Here is a 15107-nt window from a genome sequence, read left to right as displayed (position 1 = left end):
TCCTCTTTAAATCTTGCTACATTATTTATGTGTGTGTATGAATATATGTATACAGTCGATAGTTCTCCTTTATGCTGGCTTTCAATCAGAATCTCATTATGTTTACACCAAGATAATAATCCTGGACTTTCCATGGCTCACCCTGTCAGAGTGTAAGATTAGCTTTTGAATTCATTAACCGTCATCTCCTTTTAAATGTCAGATAACTTTTTAAATGCCAAGTACTTACGCAATGCCTTCTGTGCAATTCAAATCAGCCTTACCAAATTAACTCAATCTTTATTGTTTCATTTACTGAAGAGAAAGGCTTCTAGGTGTTTCTGGCAGAACATAAAAATATTAACATATTACAGTACAATATAGGTTTTGATTTTCTGCTAAACATTTTACTCTTCCATCAGTTCTTTAATCACTCCTTCCAAGGCATGAACATAAAAGAAACAAAAAAGCTTCAGGCTTTTCTGCTTTCTTCCAGTTCCCCCATTCTCCTTCTCTTCTACCCTTCAGTTTAACCTTGAGTTTCTGATTCCTCCTACACTTTCAGACACCTTGAATCCTGTTTAGTATTTATTCTTTGTTCTCAATATACCCCAAGAGTTGCAGGCATCAGTCATGATTACTCCACCCCCCAGAAAATAGAGAGGCGCCTGGCGGGGTCAAAGATGGATACATGTGGGCTGGGGTAGAACAGGGCTGGAAATCAGGTAGTATACTCTGCTTTTCAAAGAACCCCTGCCTGATTCTACTTCTGAATAACAGACCACAGGAATGCAGGCTACAGTGGCAGCTAAAGATAGATCCTTAGAGACTTGGCTCCTAGTCATCCAGCTCTCAGCTCAGACGTCACCTCCTCAGAGAAGTCTTCCCTGACCACCCAAAGTCAAGTACCAACCCCTCCCCCATCACTCTCCATCCTATTGCCATTCCATTGTCTTCATTGATTTAACACTATCTAAAATCATCTTACTTGTCTGACAACTTAATAGGCAATAAATAGTGGTTGAATGAATAAATGAAAAATCACAGAAGTACATGGCATTCTTTCTGGTTTCAATGTGCTGACTTTTTCTCCTCTTCTTACTACCTCCCTGAATCCTTTTCATATGCTTAAGCTTTCCTTGCCCCACCATCACCACTTTTACTATCATTTATTTACTAGAACCCTTGGATATAGTAGGCAAAAACTACTACACATTCCAGAGGCTATAGAACCTTCACCTAAATCATGCCATCAAATCAGAATTGATGTCCCCTAAACATTGGGGAGATGAACAATATGGTCCAGAGGATTGTTTTAGCAAAAGATTTATGCCAAGTGATCCGGAGGGATTTTTCTCAAAGCCTCTCAACCCTCCACTCTTCAATCTGAGCCCCCCACATAAGGAGTGAAAGTAATTCCAGCCATTGGAACTTGTCTTGGTTATGACTTTTATCCTCTAGCCTAACACGAAATTCCTCTTGGGGACAATGGAGAAATTTCCCTCAAATAAGTCTTGTCTGATTTCTATTATTCCTTCCTGTGATTCACGCATGAATTTGGAGGTCAGAAATCTTGAAACACTTTGTCTGATTCCAGTTTGGACCAAATGCTTTCATTAGATCTAGGAATGGGAAGGGACTTTCTCATCCCAAGAAGCTAATAGATACATGGCTGAATGGCAAAAAATTGCATATGCATTTGTCCAGAAAAATCTTTATCTCTAACTACATTTCAAACAAAGAAAAAGGATGCTCATTAGAATGGTTGCTTCTTGTTAATTCAACATTAATGCTTAAAAGTAATATAAATGTTGTGAGAAGGGAGGGTTTATGACTGCCCAAAGCAATGGATGTCCAAGAGTTAGTTTCCTAGAAAACATGAAAATGATCAAAACTATACTCAGGGTGATTTTACGGCAAAGTAATATATGTGACCTCAGCAAATCAGCCCCCAAAAATAACTTTTCACTCTGAAAATGAGGAACCTGTGCTACCGAGGACACACTTCTGGAGGCCAGCATACACTTCCTGTAAAGGTATCTTAACTGGCCTCTCCTCACTTTAACTGAGGTGAGCCACACCATGCAGCTTGTCCCTGGGGTCATTCACCAGTGTTATCTGTTCAGCAAATATTACTCACTGTGTATTCATTTCCAGACCGTGTGCCCGGCGCTGATGACACCAAAGGAACAGGATGGCCATGTTCCTGCCCCCACAGAGCTTACAGTCTAATGGGGAAGAGAGGTGGCTACACAAGCATGAGCGATCATTGTGGGCAATAATGGGCAGCTCTTGGTGCTCTGGAGGTCATGGGAGGCACAGATGAGCCAGACCCCAAGGACAAGGAGGAGTTAGGCCACCAGATTGGAGGAGAGTTTTCCAGCAGAGGAAGCAGTGGGCTCTGGGAACTGGAACTTTAGTGTTGATGATGGGCCTTTGCAGTTGCTATTCACTCAGTGAGGTGAAACTGCTTGCAGATAGCTCCATGGAACCATCCCTTTCCTTGCTCGGAGCTTTGCTCTAGCATCGCTTTCTTGTGAGGGCTTTCCTGATGATCCTGCTTAAAGTAGCAGCCACCACCTCCATCCTCTGGTACTCCTCATCCTCTTTTCCTGATCTATTTTTCTTTGTATCATAATTCACCTTCAGGCATAACTCACCTTTTGAGCCCTTTCTCTTCCCTTCTTAGATCCCATCTATTTTCACGGAATGCATTTAATTGTCATTAACTCTTTAGTTTGTCTTTCCTTTTTTGTTTCTTCTAACCTAAATCTTCCCACCCCAACTTGTCCCAAGCACACCATTCAGCGAGATTAATCACATCCCTTCTCAGTGGAACGTATGTGCACTCTCCATGAGGGCGGAGATTTTTGTCTGTGTTGTGCACTGTTGTATCTTCCCTCCCTGGCATAGAAGAGCCACTCAATGCATATTTGTTGCATGGCTAAATAAGGCTGGAGAGTTAGAAGGTCCAGGACTAGGCAGCAGGCCTTGTGAATCTCTTAAGTGGATGGGCCGTCATCCTGAGGGCAATGGCCTTTGAAGGTTTTAAGCAGGAGGAATGATGTGGTCTGATTTCCATCTAGGAAAGATCACCCAGGTCTCAATGTGGGGTCTGGGCTAGCGGGCAATTTCAGATCAAACTCTGTAGTCTCAACCATGACATCGTTAGCATGTTGTGGTGACTAGAGAACCCGGGGCCTCCCAGACTCCTCTACTGCTCCGTCCTTCTCTCCCTTTCTGCCACATTTGTCCAAATCGCAAACTGGAATCTTGCTATAACCTTATATGCGGCAAGGCAGATTTGATAACCATTCACGGAAGCCAGAGAAGTATAAAAAAATTTGCATAAAAAAGTCATCCTGGGCAGATGGTGATTTCAACTTGGCCATTTACCAGCTGTGTGGCTTTGGGTGAGTTGCTTAACCTCCCAGAGCTTCTGAGTTCTCAGCTGTGAAGTGGTGAATAACAATACCTGTCTCATGGGGTTGTCATGGGAATTAGATGAGATAATACACACCGCTGGCATATAACAAGGTCCCTCTTTCCACTTTCCCATTGCACCAATTCCAGGGATGAATTAATAACCTCTCTCAGGTCATTCCCTACATACATGGGTTCTCTCTGTCTTCAGTGGCAAAAATAGGTGTTACTATTAGTTCAACAATCAAAAATTGTTTCCCCTAAATATCTGGGGATTTGGACTAGCTCTGTTGTGTACTGTATATCATTCCTATGAAAGCTGGGCTTTCTGCTTCTCTTCACAGGAGGCCCAGCAGTCCGTGGAGGCAGCAGCTCAGAAAACAGGAGAGGCTCAAAGTTATATAAATAAAGGGCCAATATGTTCAAACGGACGAGAATTGTACACACGTAAGCTGCACATCGACATGACGCCGCTCCTGAAGGTGATCTCACACTGGGAAGACGAAGGGTTTTATAGACACATATACAGAAATTCCAGTTAATACATTCTGCATGGTACAAAAACAACTTCAGAAGTGCCTCAGAGCTCCTGCTTTATCAGAAGGGACAGAAAATAGGCAGTCTGTAGACGATGAAGAAAGAACAAATTAGGACAGTAATCACAGCCAGCCATCTGGGACAAATCAGTTGGGTTTCTGGTTCAGGTGGTGGGAGGCAGGAAGCAGAGAGGAGAAAGGATAACCTTGAACTACCTCGTAAAACAAGCAAATGTAATGCAGTTTATATTGGCAGTAGCTAAATTAATTGTCACTGTTTTTCCACTGTACCTTGGTAGATTTTCTACAGCAGAGTTAACTCTTTGGCGAGTCAGCTGCAAACTCTTCTGGATGTCCAGCCTGTTTTCTTTCTTTCTTTCTTTTTTTAAAGCAGTTTCATCAGCCTGTTTTCTGTTCTCTAAGAGTTCATTGATCTTCTAAGGTCAGCTTCATTTCTAGTTAATGGTTCTGATAGCTCCTGTGGGTAAGCTATCTCTATTTGTCCATCTTTGCAATAATCCCTCCCACCCCAGGATCTAATACACAGAAGGTCCTCACTAAATGTTCCAGAACTGGCCCTCCTATTACCCCATAGCCCTCTGCTTTAGAGCCCTTCTCCCAACCATTCTTTTTTAAAATCTTTTTATTTCGAAATAATTTCAAACTTACAAGACAGTTGCAAAAATAATACAAAACCCCATACAGAGAACTTTAACACACCCCCATCTGTCGCCCTCCAGATACCCAGATTTACCAATTTTAACATTTTAGCACCTTCGACAAATCATTCTATTTATCATCTATTTATCTATCTAGCCATCTATCTATTTTCTGAACATTTGAGAGCAAGCTACACACGTCATACTCAAACACCTAACACTTCTGTGTCCATTCCCTACAAACAAGGACATTCATTTATGTAATCACCTTAAGTGCAGTTATTCAAGAAATTTAGGGAAACGGACTTTGGCCCAGTGGTTAGGGCGTCCGTCTACCACATGGGAGGTTGACCCGTGTGGAGCTGGCCCATGTGCAGTGCTGATGCGGGCAAGGAGTGCCGTGCTACACAGGGGTGTCCCCCGCGTAGGGGAGCCCCACGCGCAAGGAGTGCACCCATAAGGAGAGCCGCCCAGCGCGAAGGAGGGAGCAGCCTGCCCAGGAATGGCGCCGCCCACACTTCCCGTGCCGCTGATGACAACAGAAGCGGACAAAGAAACAAGATGCAGCAAAAAGACACAGAAAACAGACAACCGGGGGAGGGGAGGGGAATTAAATTTAAAAAAAAAGAAATTTAACATTGATATAAAGCTTACATTCTATATTTTAATTTTTATCTTATGTCCCAGTAATGTCTTATTGAGCCTTTCTTCTCCCTTGTTAGATCCCATCCATTATCATGTATTGTATTTAATTGTCATTATCTCCTTAGGTTCTCTTTCTTTATTTCTTTTTTTTATTATGGAAACATATATACAACATAAATCTTGGCATTCCAACCTCTCCCACGCACACCATTCAGTGGGATTAATCACATTCACAATGTTGCAGTACCCTCACCACCATCTATTACTATCACTTTCCTTTCATCCCAATTAGAAACCCTATGTTCATTTTGCATTAATTCCCCCATTCCTTCTGCCCCCCTCCCCTGGTAACACATACTCTACTTTTTACCTCTATCAGTTTGCATATTCTCTGATATTTTCTTTGTGGATACCATGGGGCTTAAATTTAACATACTAAATTTGTAACAATTTCATTTGCTTTGATACCAATTTAGCAACTTCAGTAGCATACATAAACTGTGTTGCTAATAATCAACTCTGTTTCTGGCCAGGTTCTTTGACTCCATGGCCATTTACCTCCAGTTCAGTAAGCTCTATTATAGTGGGGAGAGAGAATGGGTGGCCCACCCTAATCACGATGGCAAAACGAGAAGCTTCAGGGCTCTGTCCCACCACAGAAGCTTTGAACAACCAGCAAGAACTGACAGAAACATCTGTCTCAAAGCTCCAGAAAACAAAGGATTGTACTAACAGGACAAGCACCAAATCAAAAAAATGGCATCTTGAAAGTAGGAGGATCTCCTGGCAACCTCACTGCTCCCGCCACATGTCCTTACCAGTTCGGCATAGAGCCAGCCCACACTCCCAGTGTGGCTCCCTCGCCCAGGTTCCAGAGGGAGGAGAGTAACATTTGTGCACATGCAGAGAGCATGTATATATGACTCAATCTATCTGGTGGTGGCCATCCCAGAACTTGCCCTTCATAGAGAAAGCACCTCACAGAGCTCTCCTTCAGAAAGCTGGGGGAGAGAAGTCAAGTCGTAGCTGCCTGGGGCGAAGGATTACTGACTGCAGGAACACAGCGCAGTCCCTGGACAATGAGGAAATTGTTTCTTAGGGAATAAGAGGTGTTCCTATTTATGTAAATGGAGGAATTCATAGGGTCAAACACTCATGTCCAAGAGAAGAACATACACAGAAAAGATCAGGGCAGCCCTTATGCTTTGGCCTCAAACTATTCTTTAAACTCATTGGATGGATATACACAGAAGCAGAACACTCAGGACATGTCCATCTGTAAAGATGGGAAATGTGGGGGGGGGGGTTTCCTTTTTTTATTTTTTAATTTTTTACCTTTCCTTGCATTCAAAGAAAGCAATGTCATAACACTAGCTAGATACAAGCTTAAGAAATAGATGCCTCAGAGTTTAAATTCCAGTGTTAACACATTAAAATACCAAAATGTCCAGGTTTCAATAAAAGGTTACAAAACATACAAAGAAACAGGAAGTGATAGCCCTAGCGAAGGAGATTAATGTATTAGAAGCCATCAACAGGGAAGCACACTTGGCTTAATGGTTAGAGCGTCCACCTTCCACATGGGAGGTCCACGGTTCAAACCCAGGACCTCCTTGACCCGTGTGGAGCTGGCCGCATGCAGTGCTGATGTGCGCAAGTACTGCCATGCCATGCAGGGGTGTCCCCCGCATAGGGGAGCCCCACGCACAAGGAGCACACCCTGCAAGGAGAACTGCCCCATGCAAAAGAAAGTTCAGCCTGCCCAGGAGTGGCACCACACATACAGAGAGCTCACACAGCAAGATGACGCAACAAAAAGAGACACAGATTCCTGATGCTGCTGACAAGAATAGAATTGGGCACAGAAGAACACACAGTGAATGGACACAGAGAACAAACAACTGGAGTGGGGGGTGGGGGAAGGGGAGAGAAATAAATAAAAACAAATCTTTAAAAAAAAAGAAGCCACGCCAGACCTGAGACATACCAAACAAAGAATTTTATAAACATGGTCCTAGATATGCTTAAAGAGCTTAAGTAAAATATTGTCAAAGGACTAATACAGAGAGATGGAAGTTATGAAAAGGAACCAAACCAGAGCTGAAGACCACATTAACAGAAATGAAAAAGATCCCTGGAAGGATTCAGCAGCAGATTGGTGCTGGCCAAAGGTAGAATCAGTGAACTTGAAGAGAGGATAATTGAAATCATCCAGTCTGAGGAATAGAAAGAAGAAAGAATGCAGAAAAGTGAACAGAGCCTGAGGACTCTGCAGGATACCAGCAAGCATACCTATATATGCATTGTGGGAATCCCAGAAGGAGAAGAAAGAGAGAAAGGAACAGAAAGAATATTCAAAGAAATGATGGGAGAACTCCCCAAATTTAATGAAATCCATGAAGATATACATCCAAGAACCTCAAAACTGTATAAACCCAAATAGACCCACACTAAAACATATGATAATCAAATTGCCAAATGCCAAAGACAAAGAGAGAATTTTGAAAGTCACAATAGAGAAATAATGTGTCACAGGCAAGCGATTCTCAATAAGATTAAGTGCCTATTTCTCACTGGAAACCATGGAGGTGAAAAGGCAATGGAATGGCATATTTAAAGTGCTGAATGCAAAAAATTGCCACCCAAGAATTCCATATCTGGTAACATGAGGGAGAGAATAAGACATTCCCAGATAAACAAAAGTTGTGGGAGCTTATCACTTTAGACCAGCCCTGTAAGAGATGCTAAAGAAAGTTCTACAGGTTGAAGGGAAAGGACAATAGACACTAGATCAAAGCCACATGGAGAAATTAAGTCCCCTGGTAAGGATAATAACATGAGTTAATATAAATGCCAGTATTACCATATTTTTGCTTGTAATTCCACTATTTACTTCCTATAGGGTCTAAAAGGAAAATGCATAAAATATAATGATAAATCAGTGGTTTAAGACTAATACGGTATAAATATACTATATATAATGGTGGGAGAATAAAGAGATAAAGAAGTATAATTTGTGTATAGTATTGAAGTTAAGCTGGTATCAAAGCAAATGAGATTATTATAGATTTAGGATGTTAAATTTAAGCCCCATGGTAACTACAAAGAAAATATTGGAGAATATGCAAGTACATAGAGACAGAAACTAGAGTACAGTTTGCCAGGGATGGCAGGCAGGGGGTATGAGGGGTTAATGCATAATGGGTGTAGGATTTCTGTTTGGGGTAAAGAGAAAGTTTTAGTCATGGAAGGTGGTGAGGGTACCATAATATTGTGAATGCCATTAATTCCACTGAATGGTATGCATGGGAGTGGTTGAGAAGGGAAAGTTTATGTGTATATATGTTCCTACAGTTAAAGAAATAAAAGAATGTGCAACTAAAGAGACAATGACAATTAAATGCAATACATGATCCAGGGTGTGAGGTAACAAAGGAGTAAAGACTCCAAAGGAGATAATTGTGATATATGAAAAATTGGAATATACATTGTAAGTTTTACATCAGTGTGAAATTTCTTGAACTTGATAACTGTACTTAAGGTGGTTACTTAAGTGAATATCCTTAGTCTTAGACATGCACCTAGCAGTATTAAGTGTTCAGGGAGAATGATGTATACAACCTACACTTGCATGTTCAGAAAATGGATTGATAAACAGAAAAGTAGACAGATTGATGGATAGATGGGTGGAGTGATAGATAGATGGAATAACAACTTTCCTGCCAACTGGTCACCAAAGCATGTTTAAATTACTCTAGTGATAGGAACTTATTTCCTAAAGTGGTCTGCTCCATCTTCAGACAATGTCCTAGCGGAAAAATGCTTCCCTGTTGCTTCCACTCATTGAAATCAATGCCGTTCCTCCCTTATGTTAACATATGCTTCTCTCTCCATTATGAATCAAATCCTTTATACATGTGAACATTCTATGAAAAAGTATTATTCATACAATCCCAGGATCAAAGATATATTTCTTTTACAAATAGAAAAATATAATGAATGCAATTTTTTAAAAAATAACAGAACTGGGATTTCAATTACTTGGTTTAGTCACTGAATTTGTAATTCATATTAAAAATAAATAAGGTTTTAATTTAAAATTTAAATCTAAAATATACCCTGAAGTTTTAAAAAAATTAATTATTAAAGTGTTGGTCTCCAAGCCATTCAGTTCCCTTCTCTTTAGACAAACACTTTTGCTAGTTTCTTGTGTACCTTTCCTGAGATGTATTATGCATATCAAGCAAATACAGTTAAATAAATATATAGAAAAATAGATGATAGATAGATAGGTGGATAAGTTAGAGGGATGGATGGATAGAGACAGATGATAGGTGATAGATATTTTATGTGAATGTTAGTATATTATACTCACTGTTCAGAGTCTTGCTTTTTTCACTTAATATATTATAATATATAAAGTTTCTTCTATATCAATTTATAGAGAGGCTTTATTCTTTTTAATGGTTGCGTAGTATTCCATTGGATGAGTTAACAATTTATTTAGCTAGTCTCCTACTCATGGGGCATTTGGTTTCTGATCAATGAATAACCTCAAGCATTCGTAATTTCACACATTGTTCATATATGCAAAAATGATAGCTTTTTTTTGGACTTTTTTCTAAGCAACATACAATTGAATGGACAAAATTCCACATTAACATCATTTACTTTTCTAACAGGGATTCACAAGAAGATTCTTCCCAAATCTCTGACTCTCTACCTCTGTCTCCCCATCTGTGAAAGGAGAAGAACATTCCTTGCCTCTGAAGGCTCATAACTGTTGTTAAACCAAAGGTTTATCCTTCTCAGCTTTGAGATTCTTTAAAAGGAGGAAGCTTGTTTCTCCCTTTCAGTCCAATTTCTTGTTAAATTAAAGGCCTTATAAACATCTTTCCAATTTTTCTCTTTTTCTAGTCTTCTAACTCAGTAGTTATCCTATGACTGAGGTGGGTTTTTCCTGCAATAATTTTTTTTAAATCTTTCATTATATTTAGAGATGAATTTTTTTTACTGCATCAGACCAAAACTGCTTTGTCTCCAAAATGAGAAATGCAAAAGAAAGAAAATTACTTACCAGCTCTAGTTTTTTCATGTCAGAGTGTCTCATTGGCTGCAAACTGTTAAAAATAACAACTGAGAAACAGGAAGGGTAAAAACTATCAAGTAAGGAAGCTCTGAGAGGAATTAAAGAGACTGTCAAACAAATTGGCAGATAATTCTCTCCTCCCAACGTAGCTTGCGTATTTGACAATAAAGTTGAAAGCTTATTGTCATTAAAGGGTTAAATCAGGATCGACTTCCAGGGCCCTACACATCAGATTCCACCTCTACAGCTAAAATGAAGGAGTGGGTTGAGCAGGGATCCGGGTTCAAAGGCCTCATCAGACACACTGGGCTTTACTTGGGTCACTAAGTCTACCTACCACGTTACTTCAGTTACTAAAGAGTTCCTCTTCCAACACGCTAGGAAAGATCAGCCATTCTCAGTCCTGGTTGAGTATTGTAATCACCCAAGGAGTCTTAAAATGGCCCAGCCCGGAGTCTGAGTTTACTATTTGGGATTAGATCCTAAGAATCATATTTTTAAGGCTCCTCAAATAATCCTTTTTTTTTTTTTTTTTAAAGATTTATTTATTTATTTAATTTCCCCCCCCTCCCCTGGTTGTCTGTTCTTGGTGTCTATTTGCTGCGTCTTGTTTCTTTGTCCGCTTCTGTTGTCGTCAGGGGCATGGGAAGTGTGGGCGGCGCCATTCCTGGGCAGGCTGCTCTTTCTTTTCACGCTGGGCGGCTCTCCTTACGGGGCGCACTCCTTGCGCGTGGGGCTCCCCCACGCGGGGGACACCCTTGCGTGGCACGGCACTCCTTGCGCGCATCAGCGCTGCGCATGGCCAGCTCCACACGAGTCAAGGAGGCCCGGGGTTTGAACCGCGGACCTCCCATATGGTAGACGGACGCCCTAACCACTGGGCCAAAGTCCGTTTCCCTCAAATAATCCTAATATGCAGTCAGAGTTGAGAACCACAGTTATGGAGATTTCTGGGTCTTGGAATTACAAGCAGCCTGTGTGACTCAGAAAAGGAAGGAAGAGGGGATGAATGTCAGGAGATCCCATGAAAATCCTAAAAGCTCCACAAAAAGCCGATCTGACCCCATTTCTTTAAATCATCAGTTTTTCCACTTGCTCCCAGGACGAAGACCAGAATCCTGATCCTGCCTTCAAGGCTTTGGTGTCTGAAGCCTCCCACCCTTCCCACTTCTCTCAGCCTCTGTTCCAGCCTCACCAGCCTCCTTTCAGGGTGTTGGAGGTGCCTTGCTCCGTTCTGCCAGCTGGTCTTTGCCTGTGCCCTCCTTCTTCCCTTCGTCCCATTAACTCCTGCATGTACTGGGCACTGAACACTGCCCAGATGGAGGAGCAAGTCCCCACCCAGATAAAGACCTATTAAGAACCTAACAGTACTCAGTGCCACTGCCCAGCCTGCTTGGTCTTTAAGGCCATTCACACTGGTAACAGCCCTCCTGGGCACTTACACTAAAAGAAGAGGAAACAGGATACCAAAGGATCCGTTTGCATCTAGCTTGCCTTACGCACTCTGTCATGTGTTTGCCTAACAGGAAAGTGGAGATGACCTGGACCATCCTGAAGGGCCAGAAGGATCCCTCGGAGAAAATCAAGACAGTCAAGGTAGAGACCGCTTGGTTGGGATTTATCATTTTATCCCTGTAGTTGTTGGATGAACTTCGCACTGCTAAAAGATGCTAATGGAGAATGTCTCTTCCGTTACCTCTCAGGCCATGGGGTAGAAGTCTGAACACAGATCAAAGTGCTGAATTCAAAGTCTGATATGTTTTTAGTGCATCACAGGTCAAATGATAATAGCATGCTTTTATGTCCTTGGACTTACTGAAAGATTTCTCTCCTCCCAGAAGGTGGCAGATTGATGCAAGAGAGTGGATACTTTGCGGTCGTTACAAAAAAGACCTCACAGGCACCTCACCTCTCTGTTCCTTCTGCTTTCATGGGAGCTTAGCTATGCAAGTAAGGTCACCAAAGACCCGGCCGAGAGGGTTAATATTCCCACAGAGGGGGTATCAATGTCTATGGAGACCCAGCCCCCGTCACCTGCAGCTCTGGGAGGCCAGAGCTGCTTGATTATGTTTCCCTCAAAACTGATGCAGCATTCGATGATGATGATGATGATAATGGTGGTTCTAGGAAACACTGTGCTCAGAAACACTGGGCTTTTTTGGCATAGTTCATATCCCCAGACCCTGTTCCTGGCACTGGGCTCTTCCCTGAGGGTACCTGGGCATGCCGTGTGATGCAGGAGTTGGCCAGGCCCAGGGAGCAGAGCTGGTTTTTAAACCTCCCTGCATCTTGCAGAAGTGAAAACAGATATGCAAGGGACTCTTAAATTCTCAGGGAGTGGATACAGAGTCCAACAGTAGAGTTGTGCTTCTTGGTCGCTGTACAAAGGCATCCAGCAGAGGGAGCCAGTGAGAGCTGAAGCCCGGCCTGTGGGACTCTAGCTAAACCAAGCACCCCAGCACTGGTCTGGGTCCTCCCAGAGGGACCTTTTCCTACTTGGCCCTCCTACTAGGTGCCTTTATCTAATTCACAAAAAGGTGCCCTATACAGCATGGGCTCTAGAATTGGAGGGCCTGTGCCTTAACCCCTCTGTAACTGTGTCCTGTCTGTCAAATGAGGTTGAAAACAGCACACCCTCAGGAGACTGCATGAGGATTATACGAGGTAATTTCCGGAGAACAGCCACGTAATGAATGTTAATCTTCTCAACTTGGATATCACAATGAATAAATATCTACCTTCTCATGGTCACAGTTTACCCACCTGGGAAATGGCTCCATGATTCTTTCTGTCTCCATTTGGGGAGGCCTGGAGCTGATAAGGATACACTGGAGACAAACGTGCAAAGTCATGGATTTGTCATTCCACCTTGAACGTGATTTTTTCTGTTTACATCTTTATAACCCTTTCTTTCAATTGACATCCTAGTAAAAAAAATAATTGAAATACCAAACTCACTCTTCCTGGATATCAGATAATAAATATTATGGTAGCCTGATCCCTGTATTTGGTCAAGCTGTTAAGCAGGGCTTCTGCCACCTGCATTTCAAAGTTGAGCGACAAGAAACAGGGAAATGTTCTCCAGTCTTCAGTTTGTCCATATCGTAAATCAAATGTGCAGAATGTGAACGCTGCAGAGCCCTGAGGTCTTGGCCAAGTGCAATGGATGTTTTAGGCAGTACAGGACGTTGGCCAAGTCTGAGCAATGACTGAGTCAATCAAAACAGATTTCCTGTCTCATGACAAAGGGACAGGCTCCAGCTGAGTTCCATAAGTTATTCAGAAAGTCTTTAATGCATTCAATATCACTGCAGAAAATTAAAGAAGGCGTTTGCCTGTCCTGAATGACAAATGCTAATGTTTAAAAGGATTTCAAGGCTTTGAAAGAAAGAAAGGAGGAAGGGCCAAGGAATCTATTTTAACTATTTAAGAATCGATGTTCTCCCCGCAGGTATTAGAGCCAATTGTCAGGCTAGTTTTCCTGCTCCCCAGTAAGCAGTTTTCTACATGGTTAATTTCAAGAAGTGAGCCAGTGCCAGCCTCTAGTGAGGAAACCACAACTCAGGGGCTTGGTGAGGACACCACATGCAAGAATTCACAAGACAGGTCAAATCAGCAACCTCCAAATCAATGAGGGTTTGGAAAATTGCTCTCATTCCAAACACAGAGCTTTCATTTCTCCCCTCTCTCTGTTCCCTAAAGTCCAGGGAAGAATAAAACTTCAATATGGCTAATCTTCTTTATTTCCTAGGCTAATGTATCAGACTTGCCTAGAGAACTTGTTAAAATAAAAATTTCTGGGCTTCATTGCCAGAATTTCTGATTCACTAGTCAGCCAATGGGGTGCTGATGCAAAATACCAGAAATTGGTTGGTTTTTATAAAGGGTATTTATTTGGGGTAGGAGCTTACAGATACCAGGCCATAAGCATAAATTACTTCCCTCACCAAAGTTTATTTTCACATGTTGGAGCAAGATGGCTGCCAATGTCTGCAAGGGTTCAGGCTTCCTGGGTTCCTCCCTTCCTGGGGCTTGCTTCTGCTTCCTCTGTAAGCTTACTGGGGCTCCAGCTTAAGGCTTCAGCATCAAACTCCAACATTAAAACTCCAACATCAAAAAACCCCAACTCTGTCCTTTGCCATGCCTTTTATCTCTGAGTCCCCACTCCTTAGTGGGCGGGAACTCAACACCCTAATGACGTGACCCAATCAAAGCCCTAATCATAACTCAATCACTCCCAGATACAGACCAGATTACAAACTTAATCCAATGTCTATTTTTGGAATTCATAACCATATCAAACTGCTACAACTAGGCAGAGGCTTGAGAATCTGCATTTATAATAAATTCCCAGGTGATTCCAATGTCAGTGGTCTGGTGACCACACTTCGAGAACTACCATCCTGGGCCTTGCTTCTAGGACTTATTTCTCTGATTTCGGCAGTGATTTCATTTAATCTCTTCTCTAAAAAATACTGGTGGGGGAGTGGATGTGGCTAAAGCAGCTGAGCTCCTGCTTCCCACATGGGAGGTCATGAGTTCAGTTTCCAGTGCCTCCTAGGAAAAATGAAAACAAACATCAAGCAAAACAAACAAAAAAACCAACTCAGGAGAGTCAATGTGACTCAGTGGTTGAGTGCCAGCTTTTCATATACTAGGTCCCATGTTCAATCCCCGGGCCTAGGAACCTCAAAAAAAATTACATATATGTATTAGTGGTGGGGGGAGCACAGACAAAACAAGCAAATAAACAATAAAAAAACCTCTCATTGGGGA

General features: G+C 42.0%; 1 protein-coding gene across 2 annotated transcripts in view; it reads left to right on the top strand.

Moving 5' to 3' along the window:
* KIAA2012 (KIAA2012 ortholog) overlaps positions 1-15107 on the top strand; it is a 127418-nt gene that overhangs the window by 68929 nt on the left and 43382 nt on the right. For both annotated transcript variants that reach the window (XM_058300363.2, XM_058300364.2), the window contains 2 exons: positions 3747-3884; positions 11858-11927. In XM_058300363.2, the coding sequence (XP_058156346.1) occupies positions 3747-3884; positions 11858-11927 (208 nt within the window). The remainder of the gene's footprint in view (positions 1-3746; positions 3885-11857; positions 11928-15107) is intronic.

Source organism: Dasypus novemcinctus, chromosome 7 (genome assembly GCF_030445035.2).
Source record: "Dasypus novemcinctus isolate mDasNov1 chromosome 7, mDasNov1.1.hap2, whole genome shotgun sequence".
Taxonomy (NCBI): domain Eukaryota; kingdom Metazoa; phylum Chordata; class Mammalia; order Cingulata; family Dasypodidae; genus Dasypus; species Dasypus novemcinctus.
This window is presented reverse-complemented; position numbering and strand designations above follow the sequence as displayed.